The sequence below is a fragment of the Fringilla coelebs genome (genome assembly GCF_963513975.1).
Source record: "Fringilla coelebs genome assembly, chromosome: 17".
Lineage (NCBI taxonomy): Eukaryota > Metazoa > Chordata > Aves > Passeriformes > Fringillidae > Fringilla > Fringilla coelebs.
The window spans coordinates 14,322,489-14,346,577 of NC_140043.1; the positions used below are offsets into that span (position 1 = coordinate 14,322,489).

The 24,089-nt window shown below is 45.5% G+C and overlaps 1 protein-coding gene across 1 annotated transcript in view; it reads left to right on the top strand.

Annotated features, from left to right (window-relative positions):
- Nucleotides 1-23,055, top strand: part of TMEM132B (transmembrane protein 132B) — a gene marked incomplete at both ends in the record, with an annotated part of 213,893 nt that extends 190,838 nt beyond the window's left edge. The window contains 4 exons of the mRNA XM_084216990.1: nt 10,988-11,193; nt 18,823-19,096; nt 20,510-20,701; nt 21,901-23,055. Of these exons, the coding sequence (XP_084073116.1) occupies nt 10,988-11,193; nt 18,823-19,096; nt 20,510-20,701; nt 21,901-23,055 (1,827 nt within the window). The remainder of the gene's footprint in view (nt 1-10,987; nt 11,194-18,822; nt 19,097-20,509; nt 20,702-21,900) is intronic.
- Nucleotides 23,056-24,089: the final 1,034 nt, after the last annotated feature.

A 24,089-nucleotide genomic window follows, 5' to 3' on the forward strand; every position in this document is an offset into this window, starting at 1 on the left:
ACTTCCCTGCCTCCCTCCCAGTTCCCCCAAACAGCAAGGTCAGGGACACCTCTTGTTTCAGTGGGAGGTGTGGGGTTTGATTCTTGGTGCACGTTGCAATTAAAGGCTGCTTAGGATGAAGAGCATTGGAACTGCTTCAGGCTCACCTTGACATGTCTCATTTTTTACCTTTTCTGAGTGAAAGCTGGTGGTGGGAGGGGGAAACCCTTCTAATCCTGTGGGTAAGTGCAGCTGTTGGGCTGCTGTGGGTCAGGCAGTTTGTGTCCTGTTCCTGTGTAACATTATTGTTCAATGATAAGAGGAAAAACAAACAGATATCGAGCACATGGGATGGGGAATACTCGACTTAAACTCTGGCTATCGTTTCTAAGTAGGAAAGAAAGCTCAGAATATATCTCAGGGGATTCCTAAAAACAACACTTGTATCTGAAACTACAGCAGCTATTTCAGAGAACAGTACTTGGAGACCTGATTTGCCAATAAAAACAAATTAACGGGAAAAGAATGTTTCAAAAATGACACTTCCAAGACTACTCTGCACATGTGGAAGATTAAAAGGAAATAAAACCTCTTGTTTTATTAGTTTAAATTCCAGCATCATGTCATTTGCCATCCTTTATTCTGTATATTCTTAATCTACCATTTGCCTCAAATTGCTTGCAGGCAATATCTGCAGACCCCAGTGCACAAGATGAGCTGGGGCAGGGGGAGGCAGAACTATTGTGAGAATTATCTGCATGGAAAAATCCCTGCTTGTGGAAGAGAAAGAGATCCTTGTGAGGCCTCTTACAGGGCTCAGACCCAGGATGGGCAGAGCTGGAATTCAAACATGGTCAATTTGTTTTAATTTTAAAAGGGTAACAAAATCTAATGAAAAGTTTTGATTTTATCACTCAACACACGAATGTGGGTGAGTCCTGTGCACTTGGATAATTGTCATGTCATGACATAACACACAGCTGCAGCCAAAACAAGAAGCCTGACATTTATTAGACTGACTGCTGTCAGGCATAATTCTGAATTTAAATAAACCTAGCATTTCTTATCTAAGAAGGGTTTGGGAATATTCTTTCTTTTGTTTCAAGACACGAGGCACATCTTTCTGCCCCTTGCTATTTAGGGCAGACAGGCAGGCAAGGAATGAGAAATTAATGAGAAAAATCAGGGTTACGACTCTGCAGTCTGCACGCCCATCCATTGAACTCAGGTATTTTTAAAGACAAGTAGATCTTGACTCCAAGCAAAAACCTCCTCTTGTAAATCCAGTGTTTCTGAAGCACTGGTGAAGGCTCTTTTGGCAGCAAGCACCTCTTCTCAAGGGTGAATTTGAACTTAAGATTTAAATTACCTGGGGACCTGACTGGATAACCAAATGGCTGAGTTTTTCAGCTGCAAAGACTCTGTGTTAGACCAAATTCTGATACACACGGTGTCCGCCTCAGCTTTCTTTAAATGTGTTGTAAAATTAGCACCATCCCTTTGGGGTTTGTGTCAAAAACTCACTGGTGAAAAGTGCCAGAGGACAGCTTTGCGCTGTGCTTGGTCTCACACTTGCATCCTCTTAGGCAGTGTCACTTTGCACTGAATTAACTAGAATTCATTCCTTTGGGTGGGAGTTTCTCCTGTATAATTCATTATCCATGTCCATACACAGCTGTGTGTAAATAGCAGTGAGAAGTGCTTGCCTGAAGGTGCAGAAGGGCTGAGGAGCAGGCTGTGCCCCCTGAGGTGCTGCAGACAGGAGATGATGTCCCTGTGGCTGAAGCAGATCTTGCTCTCCCCTCCCACGCTGAGAGGAGGAGGAAAATGGTTGTGCCCAGCAGGGTTTCAGCACGACCAAAAAACTCCTGAATAATAAACAGCCACGAGGACTGTGGCTGCCTTGCCTCCTGTGAGGGCTCCTTGCAGGATGACCTGTGAGATGAGGGTGAGGAAGCAGCTTGGGAGCAGACCCTGCATGCAGAGATGAGCTACAAGCAGGCATCTGTTGTTTTCCTGTCAGTTCACGTTCCCTCTGTTTTACCTGCTCCCCCAAAGGGTGCAGAAACCTTTGTGACCTGAACATCAAATGGTTTCCCAATTACTCCCCCTGAACTGCTATCTTCCTCTGGTCTGGATTAGCCTAAAGTGAGGAGGCTGTCACAGACTGTACAGGGCAAATTGAGCTTTTTTACAATTACTTGTGGGGATTGGAGCCAACCACCTGCTTCAAAGCCCTGAGAGGTTAATTGCAGCTCTCTTTCTCTTGACCTGCATTTGGGAGCACACGGTGGCTGGCCTGCTCCCCTGCAAACTGTCTCAAACAGCACTTTCTGGGACTGCCAGGCAGCTGACAATGGATGGTGACAGACTGCTTTAAACAGCCCTGCTCCGTGTATTTTACATGAGAGGGTGGCATTCTAAGCTTGTGCTGATTCTTCTCACTGTGTAGTGTTTGCAGGAGAGATTTCAGAGCCTTTTCCCTCTTTGTTCCCTCAGAAGCAGCAGCTCAAAGGAATTCTGTGTGCGAGTCACCTGCTCGGGCAGCTCTGCCCCATCAGCAGCTCTGACGGGAACAGGCAGCACTGAGACCAGCTCCCCTCCCAGCAGCATCCCCACCACCTCTGACAGCCAGAGCGTGGCTGGAAGGTTTGGAGGGGACTGAAAAGGAGAGAAAGTGCAGGGGGCCATGGCTGCAGGGCCCTGGCCAGAGGGTGCAGTCCCCAAGGCTCAAGGGGGGCTCCGTTCCCTCTCAGAGGTGCTGCTGCCATGGAATCACAGCTCCAAGATGGAATCAGCTCTTTGTCCTGGCTCTAGTGGGTCCCAGGGGAAAAAGGAGTGCTGGACATTTTCTATCCACGCTCAAGGTGCTCAGATGAGCCAAGTCTACTTTCCAGCACCAGCTGTAGTGAGGTGAGTGAAAGAAACATGGCAGTAATGAAATATGTGTGAGTGAAGCAGAGGCTTCCTCATGTGAGCTGTAGTCTATCCTGCTTTGCCGTGGGATTCAGCTGGATTTTCCTTTGAATTATCTGGTATGCTTGTACTTAATAGGGTAAACTCAAATTCCAGATAGAGAACTGAAACAACAATGGCTCTCTTCAAGTTTTCTTATCCAGGCTGGGTTATTTTCTGGGAGGTAGACTTGAGTGAATCCTGAGCTCTGAACGCTGCACTGGGTGAACTATAGCATAGTTATATATCCTGCTTTGTACTTACCTTTTGGTCAGTATATAAATGACTGAATGTCTCTGTCTAAAATTAAAATCTGTGACATTTGTAAGCCTAGATGTGAAATCTCCCCCCGAGGTTCCCCTGATGGGGAGACCCCTAAAAAGTGCTGTGCCAGAATTGAGAGATTAACGGGACTTTTGGTTTTTTCGGTCTTCAGGCTGTTTATTTTTCTCTTATCAACTGTTCAGCACACTGTCTACATACCAAACTTAACCTACAAAGAGGAAGTCACCAAAAGAGTCACAAGACACACAGCTTCAAGGTCTTTTAAAACTATTTTGTCCAATTAACTCTTAGAATATTTCTACCTTTCCACCAATAACTAATTATTTTTTTGTCCAGCATCTGCATTATGGCTCTTTCTAACCAATCACTGTGTGCTACAAAAACTGCAGAAATTGGAGTAGATGAAGAACAAGAAGGGGATCTTTCAGATGCAGCGTGATGCTGAAGAAAAAATCTTTGAGATGGATGATCACAAGTGGCCAATCTCTCGGAATCATTGAGAGAGATGGAAGTCCAAGTTGAAGTGGTCCCATCTCCTCATTAATTTTCCTGAGGTCATGGAGCAGCCTCCATGAATCAGAGGTTTTCTTGTGGATCATGAACACTGGAGAGTTACAGGGACTATTTGTTGGCTTGATATGGCCTTTCTGCAAGTGCTCTCCAAATAATTTCTTGAGGGCACTTAGTTTCTTTTGTTCCTGGGGCCACTGGTCCACCCAGACTGGGTTGTCTGTCTTACAAGTCGCTTTCAGGGTGGTGAGTGCTGCAGTGACCCCTGTTAAAAATCCACTTCTGTTTTTGTGATAAAATGTCTCTTCTCCACACTGTGATGGCTTCTGCACAACGAAGGGATGAATGATTGCTGTCTTTCCTCCTTGCCCTGAAACAATAACTGAGTTCTTACTGTACAGGCACAACATATTTCCTCTGATACCCGAGAGGGAGTTCAAAGGCGCCTTCAGGTTCCAATCTCTGGGTCAAAAGAGGTAGGAAATCCACATCAGTGTCCAACATGCCCCTGATTGAAATTGTTTTGAAGCTGCCTGTCAAGTTGCAGATGATCACAGGTCGAGAACGGCCTATGTGCTTCACCCACGAGGCATGAGTGTCCGTGTCTTCATTGCCAGGTGAAATCTGCTGATCTGTCACTGGCATGATCTGCTCTGTTGCATGAGATGGCAAAGCAATGGCCTTGGCTATTGGAGTCTTCTCTGGAATGATCAATGGAGGGAATACAGGTCGAGCCAAAATTGTCAGTTCTTCATTATGATCTGCTGAAACAATTGATGGATAAACAATGAGCCCTGAAATGCTGCATCTGTCCTTAGCTATGATTAAAAAGTCTCGTCTCTTCCATGGTGTTCCAGTGACCCCCGTGGGTATCACTGCATGACTTTCATTCATCAAGCAAACCAACTTGGAAGCTGCCAATTCCTGTTGTGCACCCGGGGCAACGATTCTGGCTCTGGGGAGGCAGCAGCTGGTCCTGCTGATGGAGTCTGGTTGGCATTCCCCGATGGCCGTGCTCCCTCTGGGGCCCCGGGCTGAGCCGTCGCCATCCCTTGTGTCGCGGCGCGACGGCATCTCGCGTTCTTCTTGAATTTTCCTGAAAGAGGCAGAGCTCTTCCATCCACATCCCTTTTGGAGTAACACTGATTCGCGAGGTGTTTTCCTCTCCTGCATCTTGGACAGAGGCCTGGCACTTCCGTAGGTTCTGGACAATTCTTTTTTTTGTGTCCATATTTTCCGTATTTGAAGCTCGGTCCCACAGTGAATTCTGTTGAGATCGCTTCTCTGGAGTTGCCTTGTTGAAAAGTTGGGTGAAGCTCTGTGAGAATTCTTGAAAATTCTTTGTTCTGCTCTTGAAGGAGTTTCCTGACCTGTTCTACACAAACACCTGCCAGGATTTCTGCGATGTGCTGAGGAGTGCCCACCTTGCTGCATGCCTCTATCATTTCAGCCACGGTTGGTAGACCATGCACGATGTTAATTAAGCGTTTGCACTCTGCATTGGCGTTTCCAAAAGCCAGAGTTCGAACCAGATGTGGCTTCACCTCTTCATCACTCACTTGTCTGTTCACTGCTTGCGTGAGACGATGGACGAATGAGGCGAAGGGCTCAGAAGGACCTTGATTTACTTCTGCATAAAAGCCTTCTGGAGTTCCAACTGGCTGGATTTGCAGAATTGCATTCCGTGCTGCCTCTTGGATGTCTGCAATCACATCTCGAGGCAACTCTGCTGCCTGATCTCCGGGTCTGTCATGGGGCTCATCTCCTGCCAGCTGAGCCAGGGTGAGAGCTGCGTGTGGCCCTCCTGCATACCTGCTCCTCAGCTGAGCGAGAGCCCTCCGCCACCTCACATCCCACACCTGGAACTGCAAATCTGAGAGGATTAGCGAGACAAGACATCTGCAGTCATGAGGCAGCAGGTCGTAATAATAAAAGGTGATTTTTAATAATCGCTGGAAGTAGGGAGAGCCTAAACCATCCTCTTCAGCTGCCTGTCTCAAGTCTTTAATTATGTCGTATGTCAGTGGTGCCCATTTGATATTTGCACTTCGTCTGCCATGTTTTGTTGTCATTAATTTTATTGATGCCATGTCAAAGTCTCCTTCCTTTAATGCTTTTCTTCTAATCTCTGCCCAGTTGGTAGAATTTGGTTTGTCTCTTGATGGATCTTTTGTATTATTATTTGACATGGCTTCTGGAATCCAAGGAAATGGGACAAACTCTCTTTTTGTATTTTGTGGGTTGCTGTGCTGCAAAGATGTTCTTCCTTCAAGTTTCGAGGCTGTATTCACTCCTTCCCCTTGTGAAAAACAGGTTCACTCTCCTGTGAAAATTTAAAAAGTTAATTAAAGGACAACAAGAGACAAGGACCACAGAGCAAAGGTTATTATGGCCAGGTACATTTTAGCACTCAGCCAAGCACCCTGTTATCTTTGGGGGTACCCCTTAAATGACTTTTCCTTACAGCCTGTTGCAAATTCATAGACCCTTATGCATATTCACAAACTAGTTTACATTTTCCAGGAACTATTTTACATGGCCCCTCCTCAGCTCTGCATTTTTAGAGCATGTGTGTTTCTTGGCTCTGGTTTTGGCTCCTTCTCACTTCCAGTTTGGGCCTTGGTCCACACTTTGTTCAGCTGGCAGATCTGTACAGGTGTTCATTGGATGTTATCCCATCCAAGCAGGCATTTTAACACAAGCATTGCTCTTTCACTACTGTGTCTAAGCTTAATTAACAAGAGAAATAAAAAACATATATTTATGACAAAGTTGCTTTAATATCACACATATCAAATCCATTTTCATATTTGCAAAAAGCCAATATTATAATATGTATTTATAACACATACATATATATAACACGTGTTATGTATAGTATGCTATAATAGTACTAGTATATATTTTGTATCTATTATCTATACTATTATATTATATATAATATATTGTCTATTATACATTATTATATGTATAGTATATCTTATCTATAATATTATATATAATATATAGTATATATTAAATCATAGTATATAGTATATATACTATCTCACTACTATGTCTAAGCTTGATTAACAGTAGAAATGCAAACTATATCTTTATAACAAAGTTTAAATCCATATTAAAGTGGATTTAATATGTGTGATTTTACTGCCACACATATAAAATCCATTTTAATATTTGCGAAAAGGCACTATTAACATATGTATCCATAACGCCCTTCTGGATGAGGGATTGCCGGCGGCATTTGTTGTGTATTATTAGAATTGGGGAATGCAGTAACAGACTCGGCCAGAGGTGGCGCTGCAGCAGGAGGTTTAGCGTCTTGTTGGTCATAAAATGGCGTCAGCGGAAGTACGTCACAAAAATTACGGAAGTGCCTAGGGCGCCGCCATTTTCCCGTACGGAATAGGCGTGCAGGGCGCCGCCATGATGTGGGAGGGGCGTGTTTCGTGCGCAGCCTCTGTGCTGCACTAATGAGCGCCTGGGGTCTCCCGCGGAACGGCCGCGGTGAGTGATTGACAGGCGGGAGGCGGGGCCGCGGGCGGAGCCAAAATGGCTGAGGGAGCCGCGGGCTGGGCAGAGCTGGAGCCGAGTTTGGGTCTGGGAGAGAGCGGGCGGGGAAGGGACCCCCGCGCCGCCGCTGCGGGCAGTAAAGAAGCACTGCTTGTGATCTCTGGGTCTGGGTTTGCCACCCGCGGTCCGACACTCCATCCGTCCCGAGGGACCCCTGTCCTCCCGCCACCTCCGTGTGCCCCTGGGTGTCCCCGCACTGCGCGAAGCCACAGCCGTGTTTGCTTTTAACAACAGCCGCGGGTCCCGCTGCGCTGCCCCGGGCAGAAGGGAGCCGCCTTTGCGCCGTTTGCGGTGGCTGCGCGCTTTGCGTGCCCGTGCGGTCGCTGCCTGCGCGGCTTGCGTACCCCGCGGCTCCCCGCCGTTCCAGCGGGCCGCGCGCCGGGGACGGGCCCGTTCGCTCCCGGGCCGCTCCCGGTATTCCGGGGGTTCCCGGCTGTGGGGAGCGCCTCCGCCGGGCTGGGATGTCCCCTGCCCCGGGGGAGCCGTGGGGAGCGATCTCCCAGGCTCTGCCGACGCTGCTGGAGCGGGAGAAGGGGGGCTGCCCCGTCCCGCCGCCCTGGGCCGCGCGGGCCGAGCCGGGCGCTCTGTGGGCACTGTTTATCTCCTCAGCCTCCTGTGCAGCTGCTGTGCATGGCCTCTGCGGGCTGGAGCCTCACAGAGCACCCTGCGGGCTGCAAGTTGTGCTGCTGCTGTGTCCTTAAGCGTAGCAGCACTGTATGGTGTTAGATTCATCCCAGAGAAAGGGGTCTAAAAGTGCCCCTGGTTCTGCGTTTGGAAACTGCTCCCGCACCCATCATAAAACACGTTTTAGTTGGGACAGCCGTGGATGTTCCCTCCCAGTGAGTGGAGGAGATCTAAGGCGTTTCTTTGAGATCTGGACATTACATTTCCATTCTCTCTGTGACTCACCCTGCAGAACACAAATCGTACCTGACTTCTCGCCGTCCGTTTCTCCTCCTCAGCTCCCGTCTCGTGGGTCTCCAGCATCCACGTTCTGCTCCACACCGTTTCACCAGTGTCTAGGGATGCCCAAGTTCTTTTTTCTTCCTTTTTTCCTTTCTTTTCCCTGGGGATTTTTTCTTTCCAGGTCACAGCTGCAGTTAGTGTCTTCAGAGGGGTCCCAGCCTCAGCAGGTGTCCCCAGCCCGGGGCACCGCTCACTGCTGGCTCTTGGCTTCTCGTCTGCCCAGCCACGGTCGGGCTTGAGGTGCTCCAGACAGTGTTTCGTGCTCAGACTCAGATGTTTATTATTGCTTATCTGGATTACAAGTCCTGAGTTCTACTGCATTCTACTAACAAGCTGCAAAATGGCCAACTATCTTTCTCTACAAGGTCTTTTAAGGCTAAACTATCCAATTAAGAAATGACACCTAAATTATTTTTACTTTTAACCCAATAACTAATCCCTTGTGTCCCGCACTGCGGACTTTTCTGTCCAATTACACAACACCACCCAAACCCATGGAGAAGAAGGAAGAAGAAGGACTGGCCTCCACCTAAAAACCTCCATCTTGCTCTATTCTATAGAATATTAGAATATTGCTAATATCTTAGAATATTGCTGTATTCTAAAACCTTAAACTCTTAAGTTTTCCACCCTGTGATATTACACACTTGTAATCAAACTCCACACCCACAATCCCAGTGCAATTAACCAATTTTGGAAGCCTTTTCTACGGCCTCAGATGGAGTGCAGTGTTTTCTTGTGGGTCTGTGCCTTTCGGCACAGAAAGTTTAAAATTCTCAGCATCCAGCATTCCAACACCTAGATTGATATTTTTATAGCTACAATTAATGTCCATTTTCGGTTCCCTAATTTAGCACCTTTCTTGCCTGCTGACAAGAACATTTGATACAGCAAGAAGAGAATCTGAAAAATTAGCCGCTGTCTTGTCAGATATTAGTTATTCCCCTGCTCCGGCCTTGATGTTTATCCCTCCCTCTTTGAGTTTTCTTAATTATTTCTGTCTTGTATTAATTCTCACATAACTCCCTAGATGTAAGCTTTATGGTTTAGAATCTCAACTGCTCATTCAATTAATGGGCTTGCTTAATGTGCTTAAACTTTCCAGAGACACTCGTGACACATTACGAGGGAGGGAAAAAAAGATTCCAAGTATGCTCCCTCTCATTTGTGGTACTCCTGAGCCTGAAGTCCATTTTAAGCTCTTTATCAGATTATCTAGATTTATTATTTTTATATTCTTGTGTTCATTAAGCATTTATGTGGAGGAGTATTCTCTCCATAGGAGTGACTTCGTTTCCTTTGCCCCATCCCTCATCACCTGGCTCAGCCCCTCTGTAAATGAGCAATTGTAGTTTCAGTGCATTGAGAAGGATCTGAGAAGCTGACTTGAATATGGCAAATATGGAAGGACAGATCTTTTACTTCACATCTCAAAATTGTGTCTTTTGAGCAAAACAAAGCATCTGCCAGAGATTTTCTCTAATTTTTCTTGGCTCAGTAAGCCCTAATCCCTGTTAATATCTGAAAAGATTTGAGGTAAGTTTGCAGAGAGAACCCAGCCTGTGTCTCAGCCTATTCCCCCCTGAAGCCTACATGAGTTATCTCAGTAATTCCAGGAAACCAGAATTTAAACACGGGCTCAGCCAGGCTCCCTCTGTGCCAGAGCCTTGGACAGGTGACACAGAGCAGCCCTGGCAGGAGAACAAAGTGCATTCCAGGGACACAGCCACATCTCATCAGCTGTGGGCTTAAAAGATTAAAACCACACTGAAACCATGGACTCTGTGGGAAATGATCTCCTTTCTCTCTTCAAGGCAGAATGCAAACCAGATAAAGATAAAATACATGTACACATGCAGGTGTGCAGGTATATAACACATTGTATATGTAAATAAACATGAATATTGTCCATGAATAATGTACATGAATGTTATACATGGCTGGGTGTTTGTGTATCTAAAACTATACTGTTTGTATAGCTAAAACTACACACACACATATTTAGAAATATATTAGAAACCCCTTCCTGACAAAGGAGTCCTGTCTTCCAGGATGCAGATTGAATTAGTTGCTACATCAGAGTTTTATATAAATAAGATCTGTGCTCAGGACCTTGATTTTGTGCCAGAAGATCCCTGGAGCCAAGAGGGCAGATGAGTTGTAGTACACAGCCCACACGCTCCTTTTAGCAGTGATTTCATGGAATGCCACGAAGCAACTATGAATACATTTTGTTAAAACAATTACTGAGAAGTTCTAAAAAATAATGCTTTTGCTGCACTTCTGCTCATGAGCCATAAGGGGATCTTTGTCTTCCAGCATTACAGTGCTCAAGGAAAAGGGAAAAGATTCTGGTTTATGGTTCTGAGTCAGTCTTTTTCTTACTAACATATGGCCCCGTTTTTTCCTGGTTCTTTAAGCAAGTTGTAAACATAAATGTTGATGCACATGGAGTTTGATTCATGAAGAGTTTAATTTGCCTGATATAAAAGATTCACACAGGTTATATAACATCATTAAATTATTTTTGTAGTGTGAGTAGTGTCCTTTGAGTAAAGCACAACTCTTTCCCTGGGGTCCATTTATCACTGTTGGCTTCTAATTAGAAAACTGGAAATGCAATATGCATGACATACATTTGCAGTGTTGTCTTAGCACTCATGTATCATCCTCCTTCTTCCTCAGGATTCATTTCCTAATTTTTATCTTTGTTTTTAAGGTTTCTGAGAGCTGTGACTCCATCTTTGTTAATGGCAAGGAGATGAAGAGCAAAGTGGACACCATTGTGAATTTCACCTACCAGCATTTCACCACGCAGCTGGAGGTGACGGTCTGGGTGCCGCGGCTCCCGCTGCAGATCGAGATCTCTGACACCGAGCTCAGCCAGATCAAGGGCTGGAGGATCCCTGTCACCTCCAACAAAAGGTATGTCCTCAGCATTGCCCACTCCTCACACGTGCCAGGGCTCTGCTTTTACAGCACAGCCATTTGAAAATGAGCATTTGAAACTTGCCATCAGCTTTGCAGTCTGCCTCAGCCTTCATTCAAACACCCAGCCATCGCTGCCTTTATCCTGATCTGTGCAGTTTGAAAGGCAGAGCTCTGCCTGCAGCATTCATCAATCCCACACAATCTCAGGACTTTGGATCTCACATTCCTGAGCAGAAGGACCTGGACCTCTCCTGTGGGTGTAACACAACCCTGTGTGTGTGTGAGACATTCAGCACTGCCAGACCTCAGTTCCTTCTGCTGGGACAAGGAAGGGTTCAGGTGTTGCTGCCTTGGACCAGGTGACCCAGGTGTCCTCCAACCCAAACCCTCTGTGATTCCATGGCTTTGGGTTATTGTTCAGTCTGTGCAGAACCTGGCTGCTGCGGTACTTAGCAGCTCTAATTAAGTAAGGAACAATTCCTACTGAAGACCATGTTCCACCGGGAAAAAGTGGTCAGGGAAAAAGGAGTGCAGGGACAGTGGGGATTTTGAGCTCTGATTCCATTGATTCCTACTGGAAATGCCCATTCTGTAATAACCATCATTTGCAAGATGAAGAACTTCCAGGAACGCTGTTGTGTTGGTGGATTTCAGGTGAAATTGAAAAATATTAGTGGGGAAAAGGCGTGACACCAGCTCAGATTTATAACCCAGTGAAAAAGCCTTGCTGGCAGCAGCAAAGGGAGTGCTAAACGCTGTGGCAGCTCCAGCTAAAGCTCTCCAGTGCCCAGGAGAACATCTCAGCTACTGAAGAGCCTGAAGAGCCCAGACAGCAGTGGAGGAGAACTACCCAACAGTTCATAAGGGCACAAAACCAAGGGAATAGCACACAATTTGCAGGGTAGTGAGATCATGAGCTCCAGAGAAGGGCAATGACTGACCTCCTGATCATGTGGGTATTTTTCTGGCTATGACAGAAGAGGTGATGAGAATCTGGCACAAGAGAAGTTGCAGTGGTTGCTTCAGTGACAAAGGCAGGAAGAGCTGTGCTGGGTGAGGAATGAATGGATTTAAGCTGACTGCTTAAATCTTCACTGAACTTCCCTCTCCTGCCTGTGCAGTCCGAGCCCTGAGGCACAGATCCTGCTGAAAGCAGTGGGATTTTGCTGAGCACACAGCTGCAGGATTAGGCTGGTGTTTATTGCAGGAGTAGACATTCAGCCCTGCTTAGCAGTCGTGGGCATTCTCAAGTTAAACCCATTACAGGCAGCGCTGGAAATTTCCCCCCTGGTGTCTCCTCCTGATTTGTTTGGCCAGCTGAAATAAAGAGAATGGTCTGAGAGTCTGCTCTGCTTGCAAGCTGGCAGGCTTTGCAGAGTTTTGGTGCAAAGCATTTGCTGCTGCTTGGATTGCGCTGCAGCTGCTGGCCCAGGTCCTGCAGGCATTTTCCAAAGTGTGGACACTGTGCCATCCCCCTGGAAGGTCCATGCCCACGTGAGCAGCAAAGGACACAAATGAGCTCTCCTTTTATTGACCGTTCATGGGGATTTTTTAACTTTGCAGGGCTATTCTGAATCAATAGTTCAGAGCCAGCATTAGTTGTGCTCATGCTGACATTTACTTTGCACATAAGGTTTTTACATTTCCTTTATTTTTAGATTTGGGTGGTTTTTACCTGAGATTTAGTGGCTTTTCGTTTGGCTCTTTTTTATTATTATGACTTTTCTCTTTACTTTTTAATCTGCTTATACCTCCACCTCCTTTGTGTTTCCCAAAATCCTAAACATGGGGGAGTTTTTATGAGTTTTTAGGTGATAAGCTGAAGCACTCAAGACATTTGGACTGCAGTCAGAAGCTGTAGGTTTGGAAGTGAGCAGAGTGCTTTTATCTTTGCAAAAACCCCAAATCCAAGCATTTCCCAGCGGGTGAAGCCATAGCATTGTGTCGTTTCAACTTCACCTTCATGTGAGAGCCAATATTGGCAATTTGCACTAGGATTTTGATATCTGTCCTTGAAGGAAACTCAAGGATTCTTTCCAAAGTCCCTGACAACAGGCTTAGGCAGCCTTAAACTTAGTCCAAAACTCATCTGAAACTGTGTCACTGTTCTGGTCATGGCAGGATTGCAGTGTGGCTTCTTCATAGCTCACCTCACCACAAACAAAACGATTTTCCACTTTGCTCCTGTCCTGCAGGGTTGGTGTCCTCACACCACTGCTTGTGTTCTCAGCAGGAACTGAGCATTGCTGTAAAATTATTCATCAACATACAGCAGGTAAAATGCTGGGATATTTTATAGGGATTGTGCAGAGACACTTCAGCAACCTCCAGAGTTTCTTTCATCTCCTCTGGCTGCCCCAGGGCCCCATTCCCACCCCCACAGCGTGGCTGGCTGAGCCAGATGGCAAAATAGAACTGGGTTTACAATAATCTTTTAAACGTGTTTATTGGTGCTGTTAGCAAAAGAAACGTTTGTGCATCAGCATAGCTGTTCTTCTTCTGATACAGCTGCTCTCCTTCAGACCTGAGAGAGTTTATGTGCCCCAGATCACATCTGTTCTTCCCAGTGATGGCTCTCGAGCCAGTAAAATGTCTTGCTGCTCCCTATAAACCCTGCCATGTTTGTAAAATTGTAAAATACATGTGATTACAGACATGTTTGCCTCTCTGACTTCTTGAATCATTTCCTCAAAGCCATGAAGAAGGCAGGGTCTTTACAAAACTTTTCAAATGCCCCCTGCACAGTTTGAACTGTGTTGGTTTTTAGCTGGTCTGAACTGCGGCAGGAGCAGGAACTTGTCTGAGAACAGAAAGGAAAAGACAGGCTGCTTTTATGCCAGAAACTGGAAAAAAACCCAATTCCTCTCCCCTGTGTAAGAGCAGCAATACAATTTACCAGATCAGCCTGCAAATATGTGGCAAATCTTCAATATTATCAGGAGGAGAACTTGATCTCTGGGGAGTGCTGCTGCAGACAGGAGGAGCCTCCCTGGGCAGGTGAAATTCAGCTCCACCATCAGCTCCTGAGTGGTGCAGGGAAAGTGGTGCCTGAGCCAGCACAGGCTGCACAAACCCCCAGCCTCAGCAAACAGTGGGTGTATATTTAAATTAAAGTCAAATATTAGAGTGTAGAAGAGGTCCAGGCAGACTCTGCTAGTCTAACAAGAACATTTATTTCTATTCCTTATGCATCTGCAAAATAATTACCTTCTTCTTGAGGCTCCTGCACCAGCTCTGTGCACACATATTTACATGGCATGAGTGGCTTCAGCTTGCATTAATAAGAATTGCATGGCTAAAGTCTCACAGTACAAGCTGGAAATTTAATTTCAGTAAATATTTGCAGCTGGGATAGGACATTGTTTTCAGGAGGCTCCCAACACCACCAGCACAGGCTTCACTTCAGGCAGAGTTTATTGAGCTCTGCTTTGGTCCTGTCCAATTCTGGAGACAAAAGCAGGAAAGCTGGCCACAGTTAAAAGCAGGAGAAAAGAAACTGCTTCAGTTAAACCCTCAGTGAGGGTTTTCTGCTCCTCAGAAGTAAAGCTGTGAATTAAGTGACACTGGATTCAAACCATTGCATTGGTGGGTAACAGCATCTGCACAAAGCTGGAACACGCTGTAAATTTGCTCCTTTAGTTAATTGACTTTAATGTCCTTTGGAGATAAGGCCTTGGAGATTTTCGTTAATAGGTAGGCTGTATTTTCAAGATCTGTGAAAGTACCAAATTACATTTCTTCTTGAACTGTGAGTGGAGTTATGTGCAGCTTATTTCTGTGGCTTCCACTAAATCAGCTTCTAGTGGTTTGTAATTTGTATCTGAGAGAGATTTCTTTTTCAACTAGGAGTGTTGGAAATGTTTTTTAAATATAGGACTCTTTGTAATGAGTATTTCAAATCCAAACCCAGCAAAAGTGATTTCTTTAGGGTTGGGTTTTTTTAAACAGAAAATTAGCATCTGGCCCAAGAATGTGATGCCTGGTTGGAGAGGGGTGCAGATTAAAAGAGACACACTTCAACTGCTCAGAGACAAGGTCTGTAATGCGGAGCTGACAGATCACTGATTAGATCACTGCTTGCAGGCACCCTTGGAACAGGCTGCTGCTTTAACTCAGCTCCCTGGCAGAGCCTTTCTCTCTGTGAAATGTAAATTAAATGTAATTCTGGCAACCTTGGCTCGCTCCAGAAAAGCAAAAAACCTTCCAAGCAAGTTTGCCAGGCAGCAAGAAATAGGGTAAGGAGGACTCTGAGAGATTTTCAGAGATGACCAAGGGGAAAAAAGCACAATATGCAGCAATTGCTTATATTCACCAGGACTTGTCTTGAGCAGAAAATGAGCTCCCTGCTTAATGAAGGATTTTAAGCTTACTGAAAACACTTTAATGAGGAGTTTAAAGGGAACTGTGCAATTCACTGGACCTCAAACACTGACTTACTGCCTCAATCTTGATTTTGTGTCTTTAAAGTGGAAAAATTATATCCTTTGTTAAAAAAATAAAACCAGAAAGAACTTGAGTTGAGACCTGGCAAAGCAGACTTGCAAAGCTTGTACTGAAAATTCAGACGCCTCCCTCTCCTCTGCACTGACAAAGAACGTGCCTTGCTCATCCTGGGCTTTGGAGAGGCTTTGCTGATGCTCCACATTTGTCTGCCACAGAAAACATGTTTCTGAGGAGAAGTATATCAACATCTCTAAATGTTTTTGTGCTGAAATGGAGCCTTTGAATTCGAGATACCCCAAGGAACGTGCTGGACTTGAATCATTGTTTTGTTGTGGTAAATACTGGCTGCCCACACGGTCCCAGTCCGTGAAATAAGGACAGGAGTGCTCCCTCTGTGCCCCTGAGCAACAGTCCTCCCCTCTGGTCATTCCACAGCTCAGATTTATCAGCTGGGGCTGAAAAAGAATTCCCTCCAGTTGTTTTGAATAGATTTCCTCTCGGACAATCCAGCAGTGCAAAGTTTTAAACAGTGAAAGTAGAAATAAACAAGCACATAAATAAAGAAAACAGCAACCCATTGGATGTGAATAAAACATCGGCTCACAGAATTGTTTGGGTTGAAAGAGACCTTACAGATTATCTTGTTCCAACCCCTGCCCTGGGCAGGGACGAACAGGAGCAGGAAGGGAGTTGTGTAAATGATGCTGGGGTGGATGCTGAATATGTGAGCATCTCCTGCCAGCCACACCACGCTGGCTCTGGGTCTCCCTTCCCATAACAAGGCTGGTTCCCATCACTTCTGTGCTCTTTTGCCCCAAATCCCACAAGTGCTCCTTACCTGAAGAGCTTTTGCACATTTTTCTGCAGTTCTGCACAGGCACTAATGTTGCTGTCTGGATTATTAAGAGAGGGTCAAAGCCCAAAATCTCAGGGCTGAGCTTGGTCCTGCCAAAGTCTGAGGTTGTTCAGAGCTGGGTTATGGCTTAGCTGAGTTGGAGAGGGTCAGAACACAGGAATAAATTGACACTGGGAGCATTAAGGAGTTCATGAATTCATTTACAGCATGGGTGGATATGGACCACAAGAAGCTCAATGAACATTCCCCTTCTAGAACTTTCTTTGTGGCTGTTTTGCCAACTGTGAGCTGACTTCAGACTGATACCAGTGCTGGGAAGGAGAGAACAACGGAAAGTTTCCCTGAAATACCCAGCTAGTCAAACTCTGTAAGACTAATTTCTTTGGGAAATATAAATCCTATTTTAGTAGCCTTCCCCCTAACAATTCCTGTTATTCAATGATGTTTCAGTCAGCAAGTAATGATGGACACTTGTTTTACACACACAAAACCAAAAGGCACCACAGACCATTTACTTGAGGCTGAATATAAATATTCAGCTAACAAGTGATGCATTGAAAATGTATTTCCAGTGGATTAGGTTCTGTAACACTGGGACTTTCAGTCATTTTGAAGAGCACAAGGGTTTTTCTTAGATATGTTTTCAGCTTACTGGCTGCCAGCTTTGTCATAAAACAATTTATAACAAAAGCAATTCTGTTTTATAATAGTTTTTCATAGCTGCTATTTCAAAGGAGGAGATAAAGGGACACAGTAACCACAAAACTACCTCCTGCAATACTTTGAAAAATGAGAGACTTAGCCTGTATTTCCCACCCTTGATATAGAGGTGGCTTCAGGCTCAATAAATACAGGAGGGAGGGAAATTATTTCTGAGCAATGAATCCACAGCATGGGGGCATAATGAGTAAAAGTGTGACCACCCACTGCTTAATACCTGACTTGGAAGAGATAAGAGGATCCATGTGTTCGTGCCAGGCAATGAACATGAGAAAAAAAAAAAAAAATATTGGTGATAAACTGGGTCTTTAAGCAGACAAAAAAGTCTGTGAGGTGTGACAGCAGTGCTATCATGTACAAATCACTGGGATGCCTTCTCTGAGCTCTAGGGAAAGCTGGTTTATTTCATAGGTGCTATTTTCAAAGGGGGACAGATAGATAGAAAATGTTGAAGGAAGTGTTTCTAATGCTGCAGGTGCTCCTGCACGGGTTAATCTGAGTAACCCTGCCCGAGGGGGAGCCTCAATGCCTGATTTGGGGTTTTGGGGCCACCTGAGGTCACTGCAGGGACTGCGTGAGATGAAGGTAAAGTCAAGGTGTCTCCCAACAGCAGAGGGATGGATGGAGCACAGCAGGGGTGGGATCAGCTGGGTGCCTCTGCCCCAGCAGGGAGGGCAGAGGTGTTACAGGAGATGGGAAGGGACCAGCTCAGAAATACAAATGTTACAAGATGGTAAAACACCTCCTTCCGCCGCATGAGCTGCTACAGCTGCCCTTTCCTCAACATTTCCTGCTGCCTGCAGAACAGGCAGTGGCTCCACTGGGATCCCAGCAATGCCAGACACATTTTCAAGTTGCTGGGAGGTCCCACACAAACAAGGGATTTCCTGGAAGAAGCGTCAGTAGCTTTTAAATTGCACAGCACCAAAAAGCTGCACAAACATCCACACAGGATTTACTAACCTGCCCATCCCGACCCTGATCTCCTGGCTCAGCCAGCAGGAGGTGATAACATCTCCACTGATGACAATGAACATGTTGGTGTGGGATTTTTTCCTCTCTTAAACAGGATGGGATTGTTGGAAGAGGTTCTCTGAGCTTTTATTGCAGTATCACTCATTACAGGGTTGAGACACTGGGAAGATGATAGCAGCTCACGTTTTAACAGCAGCTAAAGACTTTTTTGTTGCAGAGCATTTGAAAAACCTTTTAGCTACCAGCATATTGCTGAAGCTTACAGACAGCTGTTCCAGCCAGTCACTAAAAGCACACCTACACCTGCTGCACACAGTGCTGGCTCTCTGCTTTCTGTTAACAATACACAATATTCATTATTAAGCCTAAAACCTTCTACTGCCCTGTTAAGCATATTTTTCTGCAGTCTTAAGGTCCACCTCAGCCAAGCCTAAAACTCAAGCTATTGTTTTATGTCCTTGCTTGTTATACCACTGTAACTGCAGCTAGTTTTGAGTTTCTCTGCTCTTCCTGTTTCTAAGCTTTTCCAGCTTTGTGGAAATCACCTTAGCTTTCCCATTTCCCCCAGAGGAGGTGCAGCTGGAGCTCTGCAGGGCTGGGGGATCTAACCAGGCTGGCTGTGTTCACAGGCCCACGCGGGACAGCGAGGATGAGGAGGATGACGAGAAGAAGGGCAAAGGCTGCACCCTGCAGTACCAGCACGCCCTGGTGAGGGTCCTGACGCAGTTTGTGGCCGAGTCCTCGGAGCTTGGAGGCCACCTGACCTACCTGCTGGGCTCGGAGTGGCAGTTTGACATCACTGACCTGGTGGCTGATTTCATGAAGGTGGAGGAGCCCAAGGTGGCCAAGCTGCAGGAGGGCCGGGTGCTGGCCGGGCGCGAGCAAGGCATCACCACGGTGCAGGTACAGCCCCTGCAGCCCCAGAGGGGCTCAGGCTCACACACACCCGGGCTAGCAGGGCTCAGGGTTGCTGGGGAAAATTCACTGATCTCAGGGAAAAAATAGTAATAAAAAAAAAAGCTGAAAAAATGAGCGTGGTAAACAGAAAGGGAAGTTTGAGCGGGTTTTCATTGTGGCTATTTGTCACTTCCATAGATGCCCTTAGGTGAAGCTTTTGTGGGGATTTGTCCATCTCAGTGTGACTGGAACACAGGGGGATTTCCCTGGCTGGTGAAAGAGGTGACATGAGGCACACAGCCAGCTCCTTTTCACCTCAGTGGGACCATATGAGCATAACTCATACTTGGAGTTAACTCATAACTCATTTGGGAGATTGTACCAAATACCTACATGCACCTTTACAGGCTTGAACATATTTAAAAAATTAGTCCTTTTATGTTCACAAAACCAATCACATGGACACAAAAATAATCTTCAGACTCCTTTTGGAGTGTTCATGTTCCCCCCTAAGCTCTGTCCAAATTCATGCACCTTCCTTAATCAAAATAAAGGAATGGAAACACTGGGGCTCTTCTCAGGGGCTGAAAACACCTGTAATGTTCTGGTCTCACTCTGGAGTCAACACAGGGATTTTAGGGCTCAGCTCCCTTCAACCTGAATAAATGGGATAGAGAGGTCAAGGGGTTTCTGCCCTTAAAATGTCTCTTTCTCTCCAGTGACCCTAAAAGAGCAGGAAGCTCCAGTGCAGCGAGCTGTGCTGCAGGTTTCTCCTGTTGGATTAGACAAATCACACCTCAACTATTTTGGGCTCAAAGCAGCTGTTTCTGTCACCAGGATAAAGATGAGTCTCTTTCTGAGCATGCTGGAAGCAAGGTCTTAGAGCAACTGGCAGGAGTGTTTTGGCATTGAAAAATGCAGGCAGGCACCCAGTGGGATTTCCAAAGTTCTTTTGCAAGTCTCACTTTCATTCAGGTCCTGTGTCCCTAGAAAGGCAACAGGCCAAGTTCCCATCAGCCAGGCTTTGAGCACTTATTTATCCCCTCACTGAGTTTCAGTGTTCATCAGTGTCTTACACCCTGTCCTGTCCTGCACTGCATTAACAGGGAGTTTTATAGACCCCACAAAAATTACTTAAAAAAACCCCAAAACAACAAAACTATGTAATTTATTCTATATTATATATATTTTGTCGAGATCAAGCTGCAATTTTGAAGTGATTTGTTGTTTTATTAAATTATTTTTTTAGATAAAGTAATTTAGCAGCAAATGAGTGTAATGTGTTGGGGAAAACATCAGTTCTGGCTTGGACATGGACGTGACAAACTCAGGAGGGATCTGGTGTGCTGGTTAGAGACCAGCCTTGCTTTAAAATGCTTCATTGGTGTTTCATGCAGGGTGTTTCCTTACTCCTCCCAGGTCCTGTCCCCTCTCTCGGATTCCATCCTGGCAGAGAAGACAGTGATAGTTCTGGATGACAGGGTGACCATTGCTGACCTGGGGGTGCAGCTGGTGTCAGGCCTGTCCGTGTCCTTTCAGAGCAGCAAAGGAAATAAGAGAGCCATCCTTGCCACCACCTCTGCCCACGACATCCTGCGCACTCCCAAACAGGTATGCCCCAAAGAATGCAGCAAATTCGTTTCATGTTCACTCTGCTCTGGCACAGGCATCTGCTGTACATTTTAGGCAGCAGATGTGATGAATGTATGGCTGTGAAAAGCAGTCACTTCTCAAAGTAAAGGCTGCTCATCTTCCTGACCCCTGCACAGTCACCCCTGCGCTCTCCAGAGCTGCTCTGGGGAGCTCACAGCACAGGGAAAGGGATGCACAATGCCAAACAAACATGGATGTGCCACAAAAATCTCCTTTTCTGTGGGGAAATGCAGCCTGGCTGTGCAAGCAGGGCTGGGAATGCCAGTCCTTAATTGTCTCACAAAGTCAGCTCAGCCAAAACGACCTCTGGCTGCAGGTGCAGAAGTTTTCGTGACCTGCATTGCTGAAAACTGATGAGTTTGTGCTTACTTTGAACCATATAATCTGAGGAATTAAATAGCTTTTAATGAGACCACAGAACAAATTCTATATTTTTTTAATAGATTTCATAGAGCTGAGGTTCTACATCAGTGCAGAAAGTGTAACTACATTTTTTGCACTAGCAATTTGCAGCAAGAAGACAAATTGGTTTGGTCAAAACATAAAAATGGTGGTTTTTATGATTGTTTCTGTAGTTCCCAGGAAAGACCACAATCCCTTTTGCATATTGCAAGTGCTGCATATTTGAAAGCATGACAGAAAATATAAAGCACTGCACTGTGTTCTCCTCCCAGTTTGTTCCATGGGCTGGATGGGCTCGCTGGCCCGACACATTCCAGCCCTGCTCATTGCGTTCCATGAGGCCCTGGAACTGCAGCATTAGAGAAATTCCCCATTATGGGCCCTTTACAAACCTAATTGACCGTGATGTTGGAAATATGATTATTTTCATCATAAGGCTCTGGCATTCAAAAGAGGCTTCTCACTTCAGACTGAGAAAAAAGAATCGTCAATTGTTTTTTCCAGCACTTTTATTAAATTTACATGAGTGTTTCTTTGATAGTTCCTGAAGGTGAGGTAAATGCCTCAGTGGTCTAGAGAACACAAGCCTGCAAGAAAATGAGAAGCAGAGTAGACATTTCCATTTTCTTTAAAAAAACAAACCAAAAAGGATCCCCAAAGTTAAACTCTGTATTCTTTTCAGACTTTAACAACAAAGTGTCTGATGTGTGCTCTCTCTCTCACACCTGTTTACCCCCTCGTCCTCTCCCCACCAGGAGGCTGTGGTGAGTGCTTGGGTTCTGTTCAGCGACGGGGCGGTGACGCCCTTGGACATCTACGACTCCAAGGACTTCTCCGTGGCCATCACCTCCCTGGATGAGATGGTGGTGTCCTCACACCAGAGCCTCCAGTCCCTCTGGCCTGTGGTGGTGGCAGAAGGGGACGGGCAGGGGCCCCTGATCAAAATTGAGATGGTGATCAGCGAGCCCTGCCAGAAGACCAAGCGCAAGAGCGTTCTGGCCGTGGGGAAAGGAAACGTCAAAGTGAAGTTTGGTCAGAAGGATTTGGACCAGAAAGGGAGCACCAATGACATCGATGATGTGGAGAAAGATTTTAAAAGCCATGCCAGCAATGCCATAGAGAAAGCTGCAGAACAAGAGAGGACAGCACAAGACTGGTCCAAAAACCACGAGGACGTGTCCGGTCCTGAGGACAATGCAAACAAAAGCACAACTTTCATCTCTCCCGTTGATCAGGAGTCCCTGGAGGATGGCCAGCTTCAAAACAACCCAACTGCCTTCACAGGTTTCCCTGCCCAAGTAGAAATACCGGGAGAAAACAATCCCAGTGATTTCTCATTGACTTCCAGAGGATTGACGGACCTGGAGATTGGCATGTACGCGCTGCTCTGTGTTTTCTGCTTGGCAATCTTGGTGTTTCTGATTAACTGCGTGGCATTTGCTTGGAAGTACAGGCACAAAAGGTTTGCTGTCAGTGAGCAAGGCAACATCCCCCATTCCCATGACTGGGTCTGGCTTGGAAATGAGGTGGAGCTCCTGGAAAACCCAGTGGACATTTCGCTCCCATCAGAGGAGTGCACTACCATGATTGACAGAGGGATGCAGTTTGAAGAAAGCAACTTTCTCCTTAATGGGAGTTCTCAGAAGACTCTTCATAATCATATCCTCAGATCTTCTGAGTACCTTTGTGAAAAAGAAGTTAAAAGTGAACCTATAAATCCTTCTGGGCCAAAGCAGAAGCGAGTAAAGTTCACTTCATATACAACAATACTGCCAGAGGATGGAGGCCCCTACACCAACTCAATTCTATTTGACAGTGATGATAATATTAAATGGGTATGCCAAGATATGAATCTTGGTGATTCCAAGGAACTTAGGGACTATATGGAAAGACTGCAAGACAATATGTAAAACTACTTTCTTATGTTTGTAATCACCTTTATGCCTTCTGTTTATGGATGGTGGAGCAGTCAGTCCAGTCAGCAATAGGAACAAGACAGCCCAACCCTGGAGGTCCTGAGATGATAACCTGATGGCAGAGAGCAGGTCCAAGAGGCTGGCTGAGTTAATCCTGTTTCACCACAAACCAGGATGTGCCCCTAAAACAGCTCCCTGTAGGTGTTGGAGGTGTCACACACGATGGCTGTTTCTGTGTACTGCCTGGTTCTAGCCAAATGCTGATCCAACTGCGCTCAGACTCAGAGGAGACTCCATTTGTTGGTCATCTCTCATGAGAAATGGTCAATCAGAAAAGAAAGGGATGTTTGTTTGCATTGATTTTTTCTAGTCGTCGTCCTTTGTAAAGCACAGTGGACATTTCTCGCTCACGGCCTGAGAGGAGGCTCACGGAAAAAGGGATTGGAATGAATCTCATTTTATTGCCTATGTGCAATGCAGCCAAGTAGTCTTATTATTTTTTACAGATATAAAAAACCCCATGTGGTTAATTTCTTCTTATATTGTTTGTGAATTTTATTTGACTTAGGGAACATTAAATATTTTCTTTGAAGGGGTTTGTTTTTTTTTTTTTTTGGTTGTACCAAAGTGTAGTACAGTAATATTTATAATGATCAGAGTTTTTTATTCATCTGCTTCAGCCCCCAGAGATACCTCCTTCATCACTGATTATCTTCCTCCTTTCCATATGGGTCGTTAGTATTTGAAACATAGAAAGGAATTAGAACTCTTACTGGGAAAGGGTTGTGTCTTCTTACAGGGAACTGTAAATATAATAATAAACCCTGGAAAATAAAAATCAGGAGTAGCCCTGGGTTCACTTTTGTCATTGCTAATATGAAAAAATAACCTGTAAAAAAGACCCCAGCACATACTTCAAAGGGAAATGCTTTGCTGAAACAGTAGCTTGGCTGACAATAGGTGTTATTATCTGAGTGGGAAAGCCAAACGTGGCATTGGAATGCATAAAAAAGTAGGAAGGAAAATTT